A 16,011-nucleotide genomic window follows, 5' to 3' on the forward strand; every position below is an offset into this window, starting at 1 on the left:
TTTGCACGAAACCGCTTAATTTAGCGTAGTATTCTTTAATATCCAAGCCGTATTGAGGCTTGTTTACATGTTTACAAGGGCACAGTTCTAATAAAGGCAGACATATGTCTCGCGAAACATCTGTGTTCGCGAAACGACGCGCTAACAGCACACGTGTTTAATGAAACGTACAGCAGCACCTCCGATCAGTATAATAATATATGCTAAATCTGTATAGTACTGCAATATTCCATGCTACGTACGGTCACGAGCATTAATATGTATACGTACACTTTGCTACCATGTCACATTCACTTTTTTGACAAATTGAACTGTAAGTCTCACTAAATGTCAAATATGTTAGTGCGACAGAGTCCTAAAGTGGGTACATTATGTTGCTCATGACTGTACCATCAGTTATGCCGTACTGTAAAATACGATGTAACCATTCAATTCAAAACACCTCCATACAGGGTAAAGCTACACGCTTCACGCCAAATCTGTCTTACGACGGTTACGTTCGAATTAAATCGCAACGATTATGTATTGTAGACATAGCACCTAACAAGAAATCCAAATCTAAATATGGTATTGAGAACGCAATTTATGAATTGCAATTCAATTCAATCGCTCGAGCTGAGTCTGGTGTATCTGCATCGAAGATTGCATGTCTTGGGCGATGGCGACTGCAGACTAATAGGATAGCTTGCTGGGTACTACTGGATCTCGAAAGAGGGTTGCTTGTAGATTGTCGTAGGAGTGTATTAGGGGGTCCTTGTGGGTTAGAAGGAGACGGTATTATAGCGCGGGGCGCGTTCGAGTCGAGAGTGCCGTGGTAGAGGGCCGGGGGCCGGGCAGCGCGCGCAAGCCGCCCCGGTCGATACCACACCAGACTCCCATGTTTTTTATGTCCTTTCACGTCACGAATTACCCAATAAAGAAGACTTCCAATTACTAAACGCAATTCACCTACTACATTTTATGACGTGGCGACTCAGTAATAGCAAGTTACGAACATCGTTGACGCATAAAATGCCGAGCGTGCGATAACATATCAAAACGCGCGCGCCTTTTCTTTTTGCTTACTATTCAAACTTCCTGTTGCAAGAGAAGTTTTGGCGCATGAGTAGCCGGGCGGAGCAACAGCTACCTTACTGCGTAGATTATAAATGCTTTTTCTGATAGAGCAATAGAATAAGATGAAGACGAAAAACATTAATTTAAGAAAGAATTCAAATTCATAGGTGTAACTCCACTGGAGTTTGGTCAACTCAAAAATTTTTAAATTGATATTTTTTGGGTTTGGATGTAGTTTTATCCACCGAATTCCGAGTTGTGCATCGTAAGAAAGCTGAACCGTAGTTTGCTTGGTAACAAGGATTCGTAGCATCGTTCGCCCTCTGGTCGAGCTGATGTAAACAGATTCGTCCTCTGACGTCGAGTACGTAAACCTTCCAGCGAGCGGTCACGCATACCTACGTCTACACGTCAAAATGTGACACATTGCATTTTATAACTGAGCCCTATTTTATTCTTATTATGCTTTATTATATATTGTTCAAGACTATCAAGTACTACTAGTCTTTAGATGAAGGGGGTCAAAATATCCAAAAAATAAGAGTACCTAATTATTTAAAGTGAGAACAACCAGACAACCCATACCATATCCATGACGTAATTTATTCATAAGGACTGTCGCTGTTTGGACGCTTTTGCGTGCGAATACGTACGAATGCGAACACGCACGAACAATCCCAACCAACCTTCCAAGTACTATGGGAGCGCGCACACTGGGTGCGACTTGGGAGTTACGCTCGATGTAAATTTGTACGAAAATGCGTCCAAAGTGCGACCTGCCTTAGGGCGTTTTCGCACTACCTTCGATTCCAGTCCGAGAACGACTAATAGTAGAAAATTACTTAGAGAATCGAACGACGAATTTCGTAAGCAGTGTCATTGTGCCATTTAACGGACCCGGATCGGATTCAGATCGGATGTTGTTCGAATATACACTTAATAGTGACGTGTAGATGAAGGGGAAGCGAGTTTGCACTGACCTGCAGGTTATGGTGCGGCTGCTGTATGTGCAGCTGCTGGTGCTGGTGGATGTGCAGATGTTCGGGCGCGCGCGCGCGATAGCCGGCGTAGGCGCCGCGGTAGCGCCAGTCGCCGCCCGCCGCCGCCTGGTGCTGCTCCGCCATGTGCTTGAGCGTCTGCGCGGCCGGGGACATCTCGCCGCCCGTCGCGCCGCAGTACGCCCGCGGCGTCTCGCCCTCCGCTGGCTCCGCGCTCGCAGCCTTGCCCCCGTCCAGGTCGAAGTCCTTCATGAACTCCGGATACTCCGATATCTCCGTGATGAGGTCCTCGAAGGCGTCGTCCCCGTCGTCCTCGCCTATGAGGTCCGCGAGCCCCGGGAAGGCGGAGGCGGCGTCCCGCTCGAGCGCGGCGGCGCACTCGTCGAGCCCAACGAACTCGTCGTCGGCCACCTCGGACTTGCACTCGGCCTTGCACTCGCGCTCGCAGTCGAGCGGCGTGGGCGCTCGCGGGGGCTGCGGCGGCGGCGGCGAGCCGGACGTTTTGACGGCGTTGGCGAGCGCCTTCACCGTCACGTTGGTGGAGATCTGCTGCGGCTGCGAGTCGGCCGCCGACGTCGTGAACTCCAACTGCTGCACGATCTCCACGGAGAATTTGGTGAGCGCCTCCCCAGCGCCGCCGCCGCCGCCGACGCCACACTGCAGCTTCGCCGGCGGCTCGTAATCGCCGCATCCGAATTTTTGTTGCTGCGAAATAAATATAACTTTAATAATATACACATAAACTCACGCTACGCTAATCCCTAATGAAGTGAGCAGAGGGAGAAATAATCAAAAGATAATATGCCATCATGAGATGGATATGATGAATCAGATGGTGACAGGTGATCAGCCTACCGCCCAAAATAATGATTTAATATGAGCGGTCATGTTAGAAAGGACGTTACTGCATTTGCAATGCTACGATGATATCGTAATATCAAACCGCTAAGAACTTTTTAACTAAAGTCACCGACATAGCTCGGAGAATTGCAAAGCTGAAGTGGCAGTGGGCAGGACACATAGTGAGGAGAACCGATGGCCGATGGGGCGGAAAGGTTCTGGAATGGCGACCACGTGTCGGACGACGCTCAGTGGGTAGGCCCACTACAAGGTGGACCGACGATCTGGTGAAGGTCGCGGGAAGCCGCTGGATGCGGGCAGCGCAGGACCGATCGTCGTGGAGATCCTTGGGGGAGGCCTATGCCCAGCAGTGGGCGTCGTACGGCTGATGATGATGAAGAACTTTTTACCTACCTAATAATGACAAACTACAAAACAGTTGTATAAATAACTCGTGCGGTAAATAACGTAAGCTTAGACGAAATACGATATTGGATGCGAATTTTGTAACTGCCGCAAATTGTAGTTTGGCTGATTCCGGCACTAGTAGGGTGGAGGGCGGCATGTGGAGGATTCCTCGTAAACGGTTAATATCCGGTCGGCTGAGAGACCACTCTGCCTAGGATTGAATATTTACTTACATACATACATAAGACATCTATGTATATGCCGCTGAGGTGGGCAGAATTACAAAACTGCCTTTTACATGGGACTTAAACATAGCTGGCGAGTGGGAATGTATTCTATATACACCTCTGCGTACCCGTTCGGGGATACAGGCGTGAGTTTATGTTATGTCAACATCAACATATTGGAAATCTGTTTACAAAGTCGCGTTCACCTTCCTGCGTATTCGTAACAAAATGAGCAGACAACAATGTGACGCGCGGCAAGTAACGGTCGAAGGTCGAACGATTAGTTTCTTTCTAAGTACTGCAGCTTTGACATCCACTACTCGAGTCCGTAACGAGAAAAAACACAAGGCCACGACTCGTCTGACTAGACACTTATAGGTGCTACGGAATCCATACTAATCCACATCCACAATAAAGTTATAAATGCGAAAGTAACTCTGTCTGTTACATCATCACTCTTAAACCGCTGAACCGATTTAGATGAAATTTGCTATGGACATAGTTTAAGACCTAGGCGAGAAAATAGGATCGTTTTTATCGCGGAAATCACCCCCTAAGAGGACGTAAGGGGGACGGGGGACGAACGTGTTGCGCGCGATAACCGAAGTCCACGCGGACGCGGAAAACTATTCTTTGCATGTACGCAGACAGTGATACTGGAAATTATTATTCTAGTATTACTATTAATGATAACATGGGAAAACAGTTCTGTCAGCACTGGTACTAGATCACGTGCTAGTCGGCACGTGCGTTAAACTTGAAGCACCAAGCTGTGCAAATAATTTTACAGCCATAAACTTGACCATTATATGTCGAGTTTCTGAATTATAATAAAACAAATATCACGTACTTATAAAAGAAATTGCTTTACATACAATATTTATTGTTTTTTTTTTTTTTATTGGGCCATCAACGGCATGTACACGCACCTATTTCATACATACATAGGCCTCCCTTCAATCAATCGGAGGGGAATATCATACTCCACCATGCCGCTCCACTGCGGGTTCGATTGTTCTTACATAAAGTTCTAATCTAATCTAGCCTACAAGATTCCACTGCTGGGCAAAGGCCTCCCCTTCCTCTTTCCATTTTCCGCGGTCCTATGCGTATTCCGGCCAGTCCCTCCGGCAAGCGTCCAAGTCGTCACGCCATCTCATCCCTGAGCGGTGGGCACGGATCGTCACGCATTGGGTGCCTTATGACGGGTACAGGCGTCGTGGCAGACATAAAGTTAAGAACTTTAAAACTGTCTCGCCTACGTAGGTACACCATGCTCCGGAGGATACCATAAACAGTATATCCCGCTAATATTAATTAAATATTGTTAGATAGAAAAGAATCGATCGACCTAGTGTCGACTGATGCATCGCTGTGCTCATGGGTGCTGGCTTACGTACTTTGAGAGATGTAATTCTTACCACGCGTTGAGAGTTTTGTAAATTGTTATCTCATTGAAATATAATCAATAATTGTACTGAACTAGTCGTTATGTTTATTAAGTATGTAGACATCACATAGCCTTTGGCGGCTCTATAGTATGTCTGACACCTGGGTTGATGAGGTCGATCATTGGTCTCACAACCCTCATAAGAGAAGAAGGCATCACGTTACACACGCCCGGGAAGATCAGAAAAGTAAGAAGAGGAATCAATATTTTTTTCTTTTTTTTTCTTTCATAAGCAAGTCGTAACTATTTTCATTCGCTCCCAATTCTACCATACAAGCTGCATAGACCTCAATTGACAATAAACGTTTTTAGATTTTCTTCGTGGCAGTGAGCAACTGAGAGTCGCAGTACTAGTTCGGTAGGGCGGTTGTGCAAACTGCGCCTGCGCTTGTTTCACAACGAGCGCCTCGCATTGTCTCGCGCCGCTCACCGCGACGACCTCCGAGCTGCGCCGGCGCTGTTTTCTGACACATTTCAACTATGTACTCCCTCTACCTATGTACGTAATTGAAGCCATTGAAGGCTGGGCAATTTGTGGTCCTCATACCTAGTAATTTATTTACTAGGAATTGTCTTTCTTACGGACCGGTCGTTTTATTACTGGGTTAGCTAGAATCATCTGATGGCGTATTGCACAAGGGCCATTTCTTAGAAACAAGGAAAGATTCTATACGAGACGACGGCGCCTAGGGAGTGTAATGAAATACATACTTTAACGTTATTAAGAACATAACACTTATTAGCGCTATTATTTGCTTAGCTGTTTGCGGTTATGACATTGTTATTCGACCATAAGTTAGATGACAGACAACATAGTCGAATAAGATACATTTTCGGAATGCCAAAACGATTAATTTATATGTATAGCGTTTGTATGAGAATGTAAAACGGTGACGTCATCAATAAAAGTCACACGCCGCACGTATTGTTACGTAATTCAAAATTATTATTTGTAGATAAATCAAAACGAAAAATGATATTGATTTTTGATCACCTTAGGCTAGCTTTATTTCTACATTAGCATAACCCAGCCATCTACCCCATTACAACCCAGGCGTGATTGTTTGTTTAAATCGAGCTTATCTTAGCTTGTATTGCACTAATTGCTAAAGACAATTGACGGTCAACCGCTATCGATTTAGAAGCATTGTCGAGATGTGTCTATCTATGACCATAGACTAAATAATAATACACAACGGAACAGAACAGAACACATACACAACGTTCTATACAGAACGGTAACTCTGGTCTTACTTTTGTCTTATGTACCCGTAAGCGCTCACACTTACACGTTACGTGGTACACGACAAGAATGAGTTTTGTATAATGGAGTGACTGGGATGTTTCAAATTCAAATTCAAAAATATCTTTATTCAGCTGGTAACATTCCCCATCCATCATCCATTCCTCCTGGAATCTGACAGCAATAACTGTCAGTACTATCACACCCCGGCCACTTCATACAAACAACCTCGTTTTACACAGACACCACACATTGACGTTATCGTACACGCGCATCTGTGTGTGACGTCTGACGCCCTACGATTCAAGTCTAAACTATGTTCGAGGGGGTGAGGTAAACCTAGCTCAGACGTTGGTGGGAAGCGGAGAGTTGTCGTATTCCTTATTCTATGGTACTATTCAGAGGCGGAGACAGGAGTCCTAGTACGGCTTTGAAATAGACTGCTCTGGACGCCATCCCACTCGCGTTAGACAGAGTACTGCGGGGCGGTAGACAAGAGGGAAACCACTGCCCAATGTTTCCCTAAAAAAGTGTAATTTAGAATGCTACACCGACAAGAGAGTATCTCATATATTACTGATGAGTAGTAGTTACTTTGAATCGTCATTTTTTTACATAACGAACGTCTCATCCGCCTAAAACTCACAACCTGTATAGCCAGAAAAAAGAAGCTGCAAAGAAATCCTCGGCAGAGGGCCCTAGTCGCTCTTCAAATTTATTTTTTATCGTTTATTTTATCTATCCAAGGACTGTACCACAGATTAGGTAATAGTTACGCTATACGTATCAATAGTGGCTGCAAATTGTCTTTTACTTGTGACTGCCGACCCCATTACGAAGTGCGGGCGTTCTGTATGTCTGTTGTCTATGTGCATTATTCTATTTTCAAATACTTCAAGTATTTATAATATTATGTTTGTATCGATAACCTTCTAATGTATGATACATTAGAACTTTACAAGTATATCAGTAAGTATTAATATCTCTCCGATAACATTGTTAGGTTTTATTCTAGACAATAGAGTTGTACTAACGCCACCAGTAACTCAGTTTTCCTGTTTATGTCCTCCATAATCGAACAATTCTTGGTACATCAGATGATTGCATATGATATAGGATTAAAATATAAACGTATTCGATGCCAATTATAACATTTCATAGAAAATTATGACATTTTGTAGAAATTGCTTTAAACATCGTAACGCCATCGTCGTTAGTAACATCGTAACCAAAACTTTGAGGGATGGTACACACTTTCTGAGTTAATGTCAAGTGGAATTTTTCATCGCAAAAGTATAGAATTGAAAATAATTGGCTGTCTGTTGCTATTTTTAAGTTTCTATTTTGTTTTGTAAGCTGTTGGTTTTCCATGTAATAAATAAATAAAAAAAAAACTTAAATTTTGCGACGAAAAATTCGCCTTGATAGTCTCAGAATCTTGGTCTGAATCACCCCCTTCTGGTAGAATTTAAAATAATTTAATAAAATACAAAAAAAATCAAGCGACGGAAAATTAAACTAACTCAGAGATATTAACTACATATAACTCTATTAACTCAGAATTACGATCTGAATCATCCCCCTCAGTATCGATGTTACGATGTCACTAACACTCTGCATGTAAGTCATATTTCGTAGTCGCGTTAGACATACATACGGCTAACTTGAGCCTCGTTACGTACTAAGGTAACACGAGACCGACAATTTTTAACATCGCCGGTAACTGGCATCGCTATCACTCTCCAATACGAAGGTCGCACTGTATGTCGAAAACAATCGCCTTATTGTAGTGCAGCCGACGTGATTTGACTGCTAATGGTGCTGATTCTGGCAAAGTCAATCTTTTTTTAGTTTGACAGCTCTAAAACTAGTGCCAACCTTCACTTAATATAAGTGAAAGAAAGGAACAAAGCTTAGAACTGTCATCATCACGGGATCTGCTTACCTAACAGAACTTTTTACAGGAGCGACTGCTAATCTAACACTAATACTACCCTGGCCCCTACTACTCTAACGACTACTCTGAGTTTAGAACTGTTAAATTAAGTTAATCATCTTATTAACTTAATTTGACAGTTCTAATAAGATGATTCGATAGGGTATTTGACTGGGTCAAAGATAAATTATAAGCATTTTATAATTTAGAAATAAGAAGCCGTTCTACAATAATCAAATATCAATTCCATTTTTCTTTTTGAACTTCGAATTTTAATAATACATTGAAGTAAAATGAGTACGAGGTTTGACCGCTTTTATTGATGACGTCACACGACTGTATTTTCGTATTTTCATACAAATTCCATGGAAATTCATCGTTTTGACGTTTCGTAAAAAGTATCTCATTTGACTAAGTTGCCAAGTAGTCTATTTCGCCTAATTTTGGTGTTGCGGCGATAGCGTTTGTTGTTTAGATGTCGCGTGCGGGGTAATGTGTAATCGAGGCCCGGGATGCGGAGGGTCAAGTCAATTGACGTGGAGCATCCGGCGAGCGGTCGTCGCACGTGCTCCATAGTAATTATCGCGACGCCATCGCGCCATTGCCACCTTCCCGCTACACTTGATTGCATTTTAACGATCCGCGCCTACTATCGTTATACATAACAGAATGCACATTGCAAACTGGCATATTTTACAGTAGTATTGTCACGCATACCTATCTTCTAACGTATTTATGTCTTATTTACAATTTATGTAGACTTCCTCTCTATAGACCAGGGGTTTCCATTTCCAACCTTAACTAGTTTTGACATAACAAAGTACAGCAATTCGCTCCGTCAGTATACCTAATTCTTATAAATGAATACGAAACTTAATGAACACAATAAAGTAGATACAGCTATTTTCTCCTTTGACGTAAGTACTTGATGAGAGAGAAACGTCAAAACGGCCATCTTAGCATGCTGCTAGTTACCTTTTTGGTCCGCGAATGAACTAAAACCACTAATACCTAACAATGATGTATTATTACCGTAATATTTGGGGGTTCGCGGTTTTTGGCACAATGGCGCTAGGGGTCCGTCTTTGAAAAAGGTTGGGAAAGCCATAACTTTCAATCGTGTGCAGTCGCTAATGGATTCATAAACTCATCTAGAATTGTCACGTTTCGTTCTCGAAACACGTGAATGATCTGGGTGTATCGGCGTTTTGCGTAGATCACGTGATTCGCTCAGGACTGCATAGCAGGAAGTCCTCATTAGTGAGTATTGCAGGTAACTTATCTGTTACTGCGCACTAGGCGTAAAATAAAGAATGATACTACGTATAGAACGGGAACTCCGAACCGCACTAATTCGTATCGGGCGCCGACCTCACTACAACTAAGGTTTACTTTACCGCTAAAGAGTGAGGGGGAGAATGCGCACTGTCTCTCGCTCGCACTTACGCGTTACGCGGCACACGGTAAGAATGAGATTTTTGTATGGAGTGTCCGGGCTGTGTTCTAGGTGAACTAAACTCCAGCGAATAAAGACACCTCACTGAGATGAAACCCCTTGACGAGAGATGTCTGGTTAATTCAGACGGGTTATATTAACAGATAGTGTAGTTTACAGAAGCCCCTCTTCGACCTTTGAATAATATAGACATATTCCCAATGGGGTAGTCAAAATTACATTGATGAAGCTGTGAACCATGTCGGCGTTTGTAATGTAATAGTAAGCTAACTGCACTGTAATTGGAGATTACAAAACCTAACCTAAGAACTGAACGACAAAAATACAGATAGTTTTTTATAGTCGAATATTGTTGCAAAACAATACATACATACATAAACTCACGCCTATTTCCGTATGGAATTATATTTGCTTCAATCTTGACATGTTTATCTTGCTTCCTTCACGTTCATCAATCGTTTCATACACGCGCGCCGGTTCAGAGTAGATCGTACTGAACCTTTTTCAAAGACGTCCCCAATTTGGTCCATGTACATTATTGTACATCCTTCTAGGTGTTCCTCTACCAGACATACAAAACAATAACACGGCGAAATCACCATTGGCATCGTCCGTCGCTCGCTAGACGCCTTTCGCACGCTCTATCTCCGATTATACCCAACAGACGCGTAATTGCAAAAAAGAGTACGCTTTCACCTTCAATGTATTAAATCTATTGGAACAACACATTCTCGCATATCAATGTGTGATTTTGAATGTTATCTATGTAATTTTATTGGATGTTTTGCTCGTATTGCGATGAGACGTGAGACGAGGTCGCAAGGCTCCAAGGTGAGGCACGCAAGCGCGGAGGTACCTAACATACCAGTGTACGGGAGTTTACTTTGAAAGCTTTACTAATTTGGTGTCCATATTCGAATGATTATTAAAAAAGCAAAATCAGAATGTCTTTATTACAACACATAGGTATTTATTATTATGCCAGCTGCCTGAAGTTCACGAGCATGTCGAGAATACCAAGGAAGGAATCGTGTATTTCACCATGCTGGATAAAATTATAAACAGTTGATATGCTGGGCATTGCTGGCAAGGAGTGTATATACTATAGCTACAAATCGTAGCATGAGATTTGTTGTATATGACATAGGCTGATCACCTGACACAATATACGGCTTATCATGTCGATCTCGGGACGATACGTTGTCAATAGTAGCCGGAAATTGTTTTGATATTGCTTGTGACTCTGCTCATTACATTAGGGATCACAAGTTTGATGATTTGCGATGAAGTGCTATCGTGTATTAAGTTTAGAACCATGTCGCATTTGGCAAAAAATGTTAATGCGACTTGGTTCTAATTGTTTAAATGCGTCATAAACTCGTAAGTTAAGCAATTTTCAAGTCAGGTGTATTTCTAGAGATGTCTTACTTACCACATGGACGCTGCTGTGCAAGTTGCCGCTGATGGCGGGCAGGTCGGGCTTGCGGTCGCTCTTCTTGGCTTGCCGCTTAGTCTTGGCCTCGAGGAATCTCTTCTGCAGCGCGCTGGTCTCCAGGTTCTGCTGCTCGCAGGCGCCAGTGAACGACTGGTCGAACCTCGGCACGCATTCCGATTGGCGCCGACGATACGTTTCAATCCTCCGTCTGTACAAACAAATATACCAGTGTATTAGGTATGTACTCGAAAGCACGTTTTGCAAGTTACTAGTAAGTATTACTCGTATTGTATGAATTGTGTCGTTGATTTATTGTAGAATATAGATTACAAAATCAATCGTGTGGCTTCTGAGGTGGATGACCAACCTCAGCAAACCTGGTGTCAGGATTATTATTAAACAGCCAAATGACTGCTTACATCAGTAAGTAACATCATCCTACTTTCGGAAAATGAAAGCGATTTTTATTATACGGCCCCAATGGCATTCGAACCCGGAACCTCCGGATAGTAAGCCCAACGCCCAACCATTCGACCACGATGGCCGCGGATTCGAGAAATCACGCCATAATAATCGGGAAGCGTAGAAATTGCCGGGAAATGGGATATCCTACAGCCACTTTTGGTGTCGACAATTTTCTGGAATGTATTAAGTAATTCTGTTACCAACAGCGTACGTGTGCTAAGATAAACAGTTAGTACAGTTTTCCAACATTGCAATAAATAGATACGCAAATACTTGAGATTAGCTTGTGATAATTATGTGATAAGTGTCTAAATATTTCCAAAGCGACCGAGGCGCGGTGTTTTAAAACAAGCTGAGGTACACAGTAGGTGTACAAACAACAGTTTTTCAACCGATGCTCAGTCAGCCGCGGCTGCCGGGCGGTCACCTTGAGCAAATGTTAATGTGGACACTCCGACTCGGCTCACATAAAAAAAAACATTACACACTTTTCATATATTCGTCAACAATATCGCTCGTCTGCGATGAAATTTTCAAGGTTAGTGTCAAGCGCGCTCAAGTTACGTATACTATAACCATCAAGATTTTATGTCCACGGCGATGCATAATTATTTTTGTGCGAGTTTGTACGGACCAGTGACGTCACGCTGGACAGGTTATAGTGAATGTAATTAGTGAAGTAAGTAACAATAGGCTAGTGAGCCATAGCGGTAATATCTAGTTAGGTAATAGTTTCGGTGTGTAACTATATAATAATTACATAACATCAGAAGCATACGTCATGCAGTTTCGATATCAGGTAGACGTTACATGTTTGTGCAATACGCTTAGTTTGAATTGCTCGTTGTAATGTAAATCTGATACTGAAATCTTGATGCGTTAGAAAATATAATTTTACACAATTTTGGTACAACGCTCGAATAATATAGGAATTTGTTAAGGACTTGTCAAATCGGCTTTCGAAAATGTTCCATATGACATGAGCATTCTAAATAGGGTACAGTCCACTGTATTGTACATTAAATATAAGAGCTCAGAGCTTAAATTCGGAAATACATAGTCAACACTATTGCTGATAAAAAAATATAGATCAGGTATTCTTAATCACCCTCAAGCTGATTTGGGGGTTGGAGCGCACGCAGGCACGTACCCAGCAGTGGGACGTTGTGTTATGTACCCATGTTATTTGTGATTGGGACAGGCCTAGCAGTCCGACTTATTGTTTCAATAAGGCTCATTTTGTTCATGCTTTGACGGAGAAAATATGTACCATTTTCTAATTCAAATCGGTTCATAGTTATAACACGGTCGAGTACCAGCGGGTACTGCATCGCATGCCGGGTGCACTTTCCCTTCGAGAAGTGCAGCACTACTTATGCAGTCGCCGCCCCGCCCGCGCGCCGTGACGCCGCAGTCAGTCGTCGGGAAACTAAAGGCTTCGACACACCAAAAGGAGTAGCAGCACAGGCCTGGCGCGGCGCATGTTGTACAAGAAACTGTAGTACGTCACACCAGTGCGCCAGCGCGGTAGCAGTTTTTTTTTATAACGTCACTTTTTTTTACTTTTGATGGGTTTGCTCTTGACCCCAGACTTGCCCAAAGGCATTGACGAGGCCTAAGATGGAGCGAGCTCGCCCATAAGGTGCCTGTTCACTCTGGCCTTGAAAGCACCCTGGTTATATGCATTCGGAAATACAGAAGACGGCAGAGAATTCCACACCTTAGCAGTGCGCATAATGAAGGACGATGCGAAGAGCTTTGGGCGAATAGTTGGGATATCCACCAAATAGGGATGGAACACGGCCGTACGTCTGGAAGTCCGAAGATAAAAGGGGGATGGTGGAATGAGCTCGTGCAAATCGCGGGCACACTCTCCGAAGTGCAGTCTGTAGAATACCGACATACTGGCGGCTTCTCGCCGATGTGCTAAGGTCACTTATTGTAGATTTGTCGCAAATGGCATTAACTACTTGCCCCGGGGGAGTCCGGTACAAAATTTCAGACCACAAATCTGAGGATTAATCGACCCTAGCGGGACCCGGTAGCAGCGTAGTTCGGCGTGTGACATGGGAGTTAAACGAAAGAATAATCCAATTAGTATGTAAAAACAATGTTGATTTCAAAGATAAATGTTAGAAACAGAACCTTGAGGGAGAATGCTGCACGGGAACTGAATATGATAACCTAACGCGGTTGTACCGCGGAATCGCGTTGTAAATTCCCCGCGCTGCTTTTGACCTGCTACTGCTTTTGGTGTGCCGGAGCCTTAAATGCGCGAACTACCCACCACTCTACTCTACTTCACTTTCTCCGCAGACGGGAAAAGTACGCAAATCATCGACCGATCGATGCATAATTATCACCACTACTGTACAAGCTATGCAGCACGGTGGCGCCACGCGATAACGGGCCACAGCGACATATAATTAAGCTGAAATCCTTTATCGCGTTGTATAAACAAACTAACTTACAAGTACATTATTTACTAAAGTAAATAGTACAGTGTTTCTTGCCCTCGATCGAGCTTCAGCCGACCAACATCAAGCCGATTACTCTTATGTAGGTGCCGAGAATTACACGGAAATCAATATAACGGTAGTGCTACGTCACAGATAAAAGTAGCGACGATTATAGCTTATCGCTTTTTTGCAAATTCCACATGAAACGATAAAAAACGCGAATTGTACAAGTTGTATAAGCAACAATAACGATGTAGAAGTTGATTCAGTTAATATTGGTACTTTTGTTATATTCAATTATAATCAACATTGCAGAGAAAATTGTCGCAACTTGTATCGCTAGCTATTGTAGGTCCCTACTTCTTGAAAAGCGATTGCATAAAATATGAAAGTAAGACGTCGTGCTTCATTTTTTTCTAAATAGAGTTGAATTATGATTGGAATGAATGAAGGTAGTGAAGGGCGACACCGGGCGGCGGCGGCGGCGGCGGCGAGCGGGCCCGGGCACGCGGCATAGCGCGCGATGCACTGTGACTCGTAGGTGTTTTTGTTTAGTTCATTGACCAGCGCCGCTGTCGCGCTACGCAAACAACGCCTTCGATAACTCCCGATTGTATGTCACTGACTGTGTCACTGACACCGCTATACCCTGCTCCCTACTCCTCACGGAATGACTATCCTTCCTAATAAGGTGTTTAAATTTATTCGGCTCAGTAAACAAGACCGTAGCACTGTTACGTCGCACTTGTTGTTACCATGTGGATAAATAAACCATTCACGTGTCGTCATATCAGCTACGAGTCAGCAGTGCGAACACTGAACATACTTACTACACAGCTAAATCGTAAATAATTCATTCTACTTAGGTTTTAAAAACGGCTGACTAAGTACATACGTATAGTATTCCACCTAAGCTGAGTAAATCGATTACTATTCCGGATCACTCCACATCGCGATGGGCTGACGTAATTCACTTCTGTCTCTACACAACCAAATACATTTGTACATTGTTTCTGATTGTTTAACACAACAAAAAGTTCGTATTGTAGGAGAGTCATAGATCAATCTTATCTGCATTCCTCTTTTTACTACTTTCTCTACAGTATAGTCGAGTGCTACGTACCTACAAAACAGTAAACCCAAATACAGTTTAGTTCTACAAAAAAAACAACTTTACATAAAACGTTTATCCAACCGGTTCCATTGCGATACGGTGATTGAATAAAATCGTTATTTTAGTCTGAAGTGACGAACAGCAACACAATACAGTGATGTGTTTAATGGAAATAATAATACAATTCATTGTCTTCCATCCCTAGTTGAGTCGAGGGAAAGTCTGTGCCCAGTAGTATGGTCTAATGATCGCATTACCTACTTTTTTCGATGCCGGAAGTACAAAGCGAATTCGGCGTTTCATGTAGCATCTTCGAATTCCATCATACTGTTATCAGCAGGCTTATTTTGTAACTTTTAGTGCTTCGGTGGAAAACAGAGTTCGAACGTTCAACAAGTTTCTTTGATAATTACGCGCTCAAGCTTTCGTAATCTAGAAAACCTGTAGTGACATCGATGTTGCTAGGAGAGATCTGTCATCGCATCTGCTGTCCTGTTTATGTTGTTTTGAGGTGTAGGTAAGGTGCAGATTGGCAGTTATTTACATTCGAGCGGGAGCGCAAAGGTATCAAGTATGTGCGCTGCATTGTTCGTAACAACGCGGCCTACGCACCACACTCGCTCGACACACCACACAGCAACGCGCCGCGCAAGCGAGGATGCACGTGCGTGTTGACTATTGTCACATATGGACGGACCGCAAAGCAATCCACGTTTTTTAGGGTCCGAAATTGTAAAACAGAACCCTGCACACCTATGACGGAATTTAAATTTAATCATTAGCTTGTAATCGATTTCTACCGCAAGGAGAATCTGAGACGTTGGTACGAGTATGTTGTGTAGTAGGTAACTATATCGTTTAGACCGTTACTTTTAAAGTTTAGCGCCTACCGTCTACATCGTCAAATCGAATAGAAAATTCGTT

At 43.0% G+C, this 16,011-nt stretch overlaps 2 protein-coding genes across 4 annotated transcripts in view; one reads left to right on the forward strand and one right to left on the reverse strand.

Moving 5' to 3' along the window:
* Window positions 1–16,011, forward strand: part of LOC126366202 (uncharacterized) — a 261,987-nt gene that overhangs the window by 226,332 nt on the left and 19,644 nt on the right. The gene's annotated exons all lie outside the window — the stretch shown is intronic.
* Window positions 1–16,011, reverse strand: part of LOC126366225 (neurogenic protein mastermind-like) — a 40,227-nt gene that overhangs the window by 21,079 nt on the left and 3,137 nt on the right. For all 3 annotated transcript variants that reach the window (XM_050009268.1, XM_050009267.1, XM_050009266.1), the window contains exons 2-3: window positions 11,047–11,257; window positions 2,037–2,759 (exon numbers count right to left, since the gene is read on the reverse strand). In XM_050009268.1, coding sequence (XP_049865225.1) covers window positions 2,037–2,759; window positions 11,047–11,257 — 934 coding nt within the window. The remainder of the gene's footprint in view (window positions 1–2,036; window positions 2,760–11,046; window positions 11,258–16,011) is intronic.

Source organism: Pectinophora gossypiella, chromosome 4 (assembly GCF_024362695.1).
Source record: "Pectinophora gossypiella chromosome 4, ilPecGoss1.1, whole genome shotgun sequence".
In the NCBI taxonomy this organism is placed as follows: Eukaryota; Metazoa; Arthropoda; class Insecta; order Lepidoptera; family Gelechiidae; genus Pectinophora; species Pectinophora gossypiella.